Below are 8,575 nucleotides of genomic sequence, written 5' to 3' on the forward strand. Positions count from 1 at the left end.
GTTATAGTGGTTACTTTTGTTTGTTTTAACATGTGCTTAACATTTCAGAGCAACTAGTCATGGGTTCAGAGGTTTTATCCTGTGTACTCATTTTATTGATCCTTATTCATGGGCGTCTAAAATGTAGTGAACTTCAAACTCCTTGCAAAAAACAAAACATGGTTAGTCATTTTTATTCTTGAGAGTTCAGACTTTTTAATGACTTTGACATGAAAATATACCAATTTTTAAAAATCTTGAACTTCAGATAGTAGTGGTCTGGCTTTGTTCTTTCATCATGTAATTAAAGAGAATGTATTAATTTTCTTTAAAAATGTATTATTTCTGGAAACTGTGAATAGCTTCACTCTGACAAAAGTTCTCAGTGAAGTGCAGTTGACCCCTGCCATTTAATGGTTTCACATTGCAATCAGAGGAGACTTGCTTTTAGTAAGTATTAGCATTGAGACATGACTGTCCCAAGGACATGCAAAGTATCTTCTTTTTTCCCCAGTGAAGTGCTCTCAGAAATTTGATTTTAATATAATAAACACTTTGACTTACATATCATAATGTCATAATTTTCATGTAGATAAACCACGCTTGGATTCTAAATTCCATGAAGGCAGAAACTTTCTGCCTTCCTTGTATAATGCCAGAGTTTATTCTTGTGCCTGTCCATAGTAAATGATTAATAAGTGTTTGTTACATAAATATATATTTATAATCACATATATATTGATACTATACATACTGTTTTGTAATATACCCCCGACACATACACAATTAACTAGCATGTCCTCCATTGATAATATTGTGTGTAATAGTTTTTCCTCATGTTTCTCCCTTTTTAGGTTGGTATTTTGTATGGCACCTTTTTTTATCGAAATTCAAGTTTCTGCGGGAACTGGTGGGAGACACAGGATCTCAGGAGGGAGATCATGAGCCGTCAGGCTCTGAAACCGAAGAAGACACTTCATCATCTTCATACAGGATCAGATCTGCTCGGCAAAGGAGGGCACCTACTGGTGAAGGCCACTGACCCTAGCCCTAGTCCCATACTAGTGAATGACGAAAGGCAGTGGGGAGCCTCTGTCTTTAATGACCTGGCTTTGCAGTTTGCTAAGAAATCGAAGAACATTTTTACTTGGATGTTAAGTCCAATTAAAAGAAAAAGATTTATATGTAAGCCATATGAAAATAAAGGGAATTAAAACCAAATCAGACCATTGCAGATTTCATCTTAAAGATAATCTTTTGCTTCACTAGCTTTCTACTTACATACTTAACTCTCTGGCTCCCAGGCTTATTTTCTTGCACTGGTGTGAATCTGGTAAACATGACAGGCTTGAGAAAACCATATTTTGTTAATTCTGTAATGTATGTTGTATTTTTGTTTTTGTTTTCACATTTTACCTTGTCCAGAATTGGGATGTGTCTCATGATTACTGTGATGAACCAGAGAGGGTCGTGATGTAATTATCCCAGCCTGTGCCGGTGGGAACTTATTAATGGCTTGTCACAGCTTCGTCACTGTATTGTTGGTACCAAATGTGTCAGGTGTAATTGGCATTTAAAGATGTCTTCAAAAAGATTGCACTATGATTCAGCATTGAAACGAAAAGTGATTGTGTATGCAGAAAAGCATGGAGACAGGGCAGCAGGGCGAATGTTCGGGATTAGTGAAGCAAATATCCGGCGCTGGAGGAGTGACCGCCATTCCATATTTTCTTGTAAAGCAACAACAAAGTGCTTTACGGGGCCTAAGAAAGGAAGATACCCACAGGTGGATGAAGCTGTACTATGTTTTGTTAGCGAGATGCATGCGAAAGCATTGCCCGTCATGCGCCAAGCAATGCGATCAAAGGCAGGAGAAATCGTCAAAACCCTGGGAATAGAAGAAACAAAATTCAAAGCGACCAGAGGCTGGTGTGACCGGTTCATGCACCGAGCAGGGTTATCTCTAAGGTGGCAGACCTCATTTTGCTCAGAACTTTCGGCTGACATTAAGCAGAAGATGGTGGTGGAGCACTCTTTCAAGAAACACCGTATCCCCAGTGCGCTTGATGACCCCACGGGTGCTCTTACATGGATGAAAGCAGACATCCATGGCTGTGATTTGAGAAGTGATTCAGAAGAGCTGGACTCAGAATATGAGGTGATAGTTATAACCTAACCAGTTAACTTCATACACTTTCTTTTGGGTATGCACAAGATTGATGTGTTAAACATCTGCTTCACTCTAAAAAACCGTTTCAATAAATATAAACATCCTACACAGTATGAAAGCATTGTGTCAGTTTAATGCCCGTGTTTTTTCTTAGTTATATATATGGTGCATCTTACAATTGATAGTATCTTAGATAAAAAGTAGTTTGTAAATTTATTTTCCCTTGTAAGGTAGCAATTATTTATTGGGGTACTTAATCCTGTCTCTTATAATGCTGTTAAAATAGTTATTTTCGGGATGCCTGGGTGGCTCAGTCGGTTAAGCGGCTGCCTTTGGCTCAGGTCATGATCCCAGAGTCCTGGGATCGAGTCCCACATTGGGCTCCCTGCTCAGCGGGGAGCCTGCTTCTCCCTCTGCCTGCTGCTCTCCCTGCTTGTGCTCTGTCTCTCTCTCTGACAAATAAATAAAATCTTAAAAAAAAAATAGTTATCCTCTATGAGATACTTTTTTTTTTTTTGGCAACATATTCAAGATTTTAGAGTAGTGACTTAGCCTAAGAAGTTCTACTTCAGAAGAGCAGGATTAGTCTCTCCCTTTGTATGGGAGGGCTTCACACTCAAGGCATGTGCTGTGCAGAAAGTACTTCTTCCCAGACAATTCAGTGACAAGACCTCAGAGGTCCTGGGTACCGAGGATAAAACAGAGTGGGTGAAAATGCCTGCTTCACTGGAAAATAACTTGCCAGGTACCCATGTTTGTCTTCACTGAACTTTGGACTGAGTGTTCACCAGGGAAGGGATATGGATTCAAAGACCCTTCCTTTTTGGTGTTACCCACTCTGTACAAGAGTGAATTGCAAAGCCAATTTCTTTTATGAATCCCAAGTTCCTTTTTTTTGTGTTTACCCTTTTTTCTCAAAAACTAGTTGTCCCAGGATATCACCTCTGTGTTATGACGGTGTGTAACTATGATACCTCATACTCTGTGCTGATGGTTTTGTCAACAGTCCACTTGCATTCCTGAGGTATGCCTAGTCCTTTGGATATACCGAAAGGGAATTTACATGCGCTTAGTTTTAACCAGCAGCTGAGAGTGGGGCATAATCTTTCATTTCCATACTGGATGCATTTTTCTGTGATTCTGTGCCTATAGGGATTAACAGAACAGTGACATAAGTTTCAAGCATTCATTTTAGTGCTTCATACTAGCTGGATATCAAATTAAAACGGTCGTCAGAAAAATTAATGCCTAAAACCTTCTTGGTACTGGGAGGATATTTAATTAGATCTTTCATGGTCTGAAACTTTGAGCTGTGGATTCTGCTTTATAGGGAATACCTTAGGTTTAGGTAATAATAGTTGTTGAAAAACCTTAAATAACCAGTGAGCTTCTATACTGTTTGAGTATTAAGGAGTGATGGCTTCTGTAACCGCACACAGCCTGCAGCGGACATCCACAATACAACAAAGAATCCATGGAAAGGTGTATGTGTTGGTATTATTTACTAACATTTATGCTTCAAGGATGTCTTTTTTAGTAGAATTTAAGGAAATGTTCTATTTATTTGGGAAATATATCCAAAAGCATGTTAATCGCTTACATCCTACCATGTTTTAACTCCTCGGAGAGTAAAAAGAAATCACTGGTGCCAATATAAAAATTCTACAAACTAATTCCTTTGTTTAAAACTTGTATTTTTCTCTTGGGCACCCCGCCCCTGCCCCCAGTTAACACTCAACATAGTACATATTTCGAAGGCCACTAAGAAAGGCAAGAAGAATATTAACACAGAATTATTTGTGTGGTATATGTTTCTGTAACTTTGCCTATTTTAGTGCTTTTGTAGCTGCACTCAGAATTTCCCAAGTACCTTTTCAGCTTCTGAGAGACTGACTCGCCTGTGGTTAATTTTAAAGTTTAGAAGGTGCTGAACATTTAAGAGCACATACAAGTATTTGTCTTGTCTGAATGCTCACAAACAGTGATGGCGATTAACTATGCCATCTTTTGAGGATAAATTCTAAAATCGAGGACTCTAGCAGGGTTGTTGATTTCCTTACCAATTTACCATTCCCGCATCTCTTTGCCTCTGAAACTTTTGTGAAAATTGCCTGTATCAAACGTACTGGTTTGCATTGCTCTGATTTAAACGCCAAAAAAACCCGCTAAATATTAGTGTGGCACTGTTAAGTGAGGTTTTTAATATATTCGTTAAGCTAAAAGTAGAATTCATCCAGTGGATTTTGTAGTGTTGTTTTCATGGTGGAAACCTTAAATACATTGTTTTTGGTGAATAGCTAATTCACATATGTGCTGACCCATTTCTTTAGATGATACTAGGTTTAAAAACCACTTCCAGTTTTTACTTTGCTGAAAGGTGGGAATATATTTGCCGGGAGGTGGGTGAACCATATTAATGATTTCACAAAATGTTATTTTAAACCAAAATGTGTTGAAAGATTTTAAAGTGGTGCATTTTTATTTTTAGGAGCAACCTATTTTGAAATTATTTTAAGTCAACAATGCAGTATTTTTTAAAGTCTGTCTTTCTTACAAGGTGTGTTTTAATGTAACATGTAGCCAGTGTAACTTTAGGTTTTTGACTGGTAAACTTCAAGTGCTTTTATATTTGAAGTTGACTTTAAAAAGCCAGTGAGCAGTACTCAAAGGTTATAGACTTTCAAGCAACTAATGGAATAGTATTTTGTTACTGAGTCTAGAATTAAAGCGACTTGTATGGTCTGCTTTTAAAGTATCCTGTAGCTTTTAAAGCATAAAGAATAACATTTATCTTAAATTAATAAAAGTTACATTTTCCATTTGTTAATGAGTGCTATCTTATGACCAGAGTTTAACATTACCCTCCAGGTTAGTTCTGTGCATAACCATTCACCAAATACTGCTGCTGTGGTTTCTTAATGGAAACATTCTGTGCTGTGCTAATGATGCATTGTCATCCTGCTGCTTGACAAATAGGTTTATAAGGAATTAGACTTGTGTGCGGTAATAGTACCTTTATATAACAATGTAAATTTAGACTTAAGGAATGTGTGTAAATGATCATTCACTGTTTTTGTTTTAAAACTGGTCAATACTATACCTAAAGCTTCTGTGGTTTGTGTGATGTTTTAACTTTCACTTTAAACTGCAAAGAATAAATTAAAATGAAAACAAAACTTTGGTTTGTGTCATTGATGACGTATAGTAAGTATGAAAGGTACCTGGGGCAAGAGGGGAGTTGAAAGCAATCATTTTTACCAGTGGTCCACCCTTCACCACACTTTTCAAACTCTAAGGATCTATAAGAAGACAGCAATAGTATTCCTAGTGCCATAGAAATAATTGACTTAGAACCCAAAGGACATACAGCATTGGAGCTAAATTGCTTTGACCATGTGTGGCCTTTGGTTTTCTTCTCATACTTTATCCAACACCCTTGAGATTGTTCTGATACTCTGTTTACCATAGTCATGTCTCACATTTTTGTTAGTAGTAACCATCCGGAAGACTAAGTGATGACACTGACCAAAGCCAAGTGAAAAGATTGAGGAATGCCTTTGAAAACCAGTTTGAGATGGGAAATCATTAATTGCAGTGGCTAGGAGCCCAAGTTTTTCATTTTTCTCCGGCAGTGCTCAGCTGCCAAGAATGTAGAGTGGGGAAGAGTGGATCATGCCAGGATCAGGCTTCGGATGGTAGGAGTGTCTAAAGGCTAAAGGGCAAGGCCATTAGAGATTGCTGGAGATTGGCTGTGGGATTTGGGCTGGGCTATAAGAGAAGTCTGATCAGTAAGACACTGATAAAGGGTGAATAGGAAGGGGTAGAGCTTGAAGATAAAATGAGGTGACATTGTGTAATGGATAGAAGGAAGTTTGGGGTGGAGATTAGAATTTTAGAGGTGAAGCAGTTCTGAGTGGTGTCACTAAATACAGCCATAGAAAAGGAATCAGAACTGGGGACTCATTCTAGGATATATGTGGACTATCAGTATGATCACTAACGCCTGATGGTTGGAGTTGGGATGGAGAAGAGGACCATGCACTGGGGATTAGTTCAGAGACTTGGGAGACTGATCTCGAGGTCTGGGATGTTAGATGGCCCTTAAAAGGAGGAAGGGGTTTCCTGAAAATGAAAGAGGAATGATTTTGGAGAGCTGTGAGAATGTGTTCTCTTCCTTCTGCCCCTGCCCCCCCCCCCGCCCCCAGCAGCTCTACAGTCTACAGCCCAGTATGAGATTGTTACGTGCAAGTGAGTACCTCAGTTATAAAAATGATGCTGTTTATGGAGAATGTTGGGGGAACGGGGAGGAGAATGGAGGGAAAGAAAGCAAAAGCTCTAAAAATCTGGGAGGAGTTGGAGTTTTCCAGGTAGAAGAGAAGAGGATTCCAGACAGAAGAAAAACATGCGAAGTCAGAGTTACGGGAAGATGCTTTGGAGAATGGTAGATGGTTGGTTATTCTTGGAATAGAGAGTAGTTCTAGGGCATAGTGGTTTGAAACTGGAGAAGTAGGAAAGATCTAAGTCACAAGAGACCTTGTATGTGATGGCAAGGGCTTTGAAGTGCTTGCATTGTGTTGGAAAACATTGAAATACTTTGAGTTGAGCGAGAGCATGGATTCACTTGTTTAACATATATTGAGTGACTACTCTCGCAGGCACCTGGACTAAGTACACATGACCCCGAAAGCTCATGCTCACTGGATCAAGGAGGATTGCTTTGGAGGCACAGTGGGAACAGGATGTATCTTACTGTAGTCTAATTAAGAAAATAGAAAGTGGGAAAGGGTGACAACCGTGGGAAATGTGAAAATAGGAAGAATCAGCAGGACCTGAGATTGGATTGTGAAGACAAGTGAAAGACAAGTATAGGATTTCAACCTTTGAGTTTAGTTTGAAATTGGTCACATGGAGGGATGCATATGGAAGAAGTAGGTCTGTGGTCAGCCACAGGGAGTTGGGGGATGAGAGTCCAGTCACGGGTATACATATTTGAGTTGGTTGTGCTTATGGGGCATTAGGTGGACAGAAATACCAGTTGTAAAAGTGGTCTGAGGGGCAGGGTTGAAAATATGGACTGTGATCATCTGTATGTGAATGCAGTTGAAGCTGAAGACAAAGATAGGATCTACTGGGGGAGGAGGATCGAAGGAGAAGAGAGCCAAGGAGTGGCCCCTAAAGAGCACTAATATTGAACAGGCAGGTGAAAGAAAAAGAGACCATTAGGACATTGAGAAGGACTGGGGAGAAAACCAGGAACCTACCTGAAGGAAAGTAATGTGCTAGAAGCAAACTGAAGAAAGAATTCAAAGAAGAGCAAGTGTTCCACTGCTATACAGATGTAGAATGATATCGCTCGCATCTGCCCACGAAGGAACTGTAGCAACAGGAGCCTCTTGCAGTAGTCCAGGCAGAAGACGATGTGAGTCTGTGCAGGGCTGGTGGTAGTGGGGACACGTGGAAGAAATACCCACGGGAATTGATGTGACAGGGTTTGGTGGGTGAATAGACAATGGGAGGTCAAGGATACGAATGAACGCATGGTGGGTGGCTGATGGAGGATGGGGGTGGAGCATAGTTTGGGGAAAAGTCCAGGTACAGGTAAGACCAGTGGAAATGGCCCATCTGAAACGTAGGATGAGGTCAGGAGAACTGAATTCCTACCCACATGCTTTATCTTCATAGCTGGTACTTACTTAACTTGTTTCTCGAGCTAGTAAATGGGAATGATACCATCTAGGATTCTTGTAAGGAGTACATTAAAAAAAAACAACAACCAAACCTAGTTAAGCATATTCTTTAGAGTAGGCAACCCATTACTTAGCCTCCCTCTCTTCTTTTCTTCCTTCTTATTCACATTTGTAACCATAGAAGCCTTCTTAATGCCAGCTTGCTCTAGGAGTTGGTCAGTCCATTGAAAAAGTCAGTTGAAATGGGGAATCAAGAACACACATTCATCCTATGCTATTTGAGGTAACACCAAGGCTGTTTTCTTACTGAATAGAGATCCATTAGAGTTTCAATCTCGTTTTCTTTGTAAATGTTTAGACTTACAGTCCTGCGATTTCTGGTTTTGTTCTCTTAAAATTGGAACAAGACCAGAACCTTGCAGAGCAAAGATTTTTCACTATATTTTCCCGTTTTTTACAGTTGCCTCACTTGTCCCTAGATGGATAGGATTTTCAGTATCTTGCCTTTATCAGCTTTTCACAAAACATTCAACTAAGTTTACATAGAAATAGCAACCTTTTTTACACTCATATTTCATTGTATTTAATTATAGAATTATAATATCGGAGACAACGGAAATGAGGTGGTTTGGGAACCATTTTGATTAAACAGAAGTCATTTGGTGAGAACAGAAGTGTATGAGCCTGGCACCCTTCTACAGAGTTTTCATAACTGTGTATCTATTCCCACCCTCTCCTT

General features: G+C 39.5%; 1 protein-coding gene across 1 annotated transcript in view; it reads left to right on the forward strand.

Moving 5' to 3' along the window:
• The window catches only part of SMIM13 (small integral membrane protein 13), a 29,496-nt gene extending 24,228 nt beyond the window's left edge, over positions 1-5,268 (forward strand). The window contains exon 2 of the mRNA XM_028107456.2: positions 834-5,268. Within this exon, the coding sequence (XP_027963257.1) occupies positions 834-1,021 (188 nt within the window). The 3' untranslated portion in view covers positions 1,022-5,268. The remainder of the gene's footprint in view (positions 1-833) is intronic.
• The last annotated feature ends 3,307 nt before the right edge of the window (positions 5,269-8,575 follow it).

This window comes from Eumetopias jubatus, unplaced genomic scaffold, assembly GCF_037043125.1.
Source record: "Eumetopias jubatus isolate StellerSeaLion01/CBP00866 unplaced genomic scaffold, mEumJub1_p1.0 scaffold_6, whole genome shotgun sequence".
Classification (NCBI taxonomy): Eukaryota; Metazoa; Chordata; class Mammalia; order Carnivora; family Otariidae; genus Eumetopias; species Eumetopias jubatus.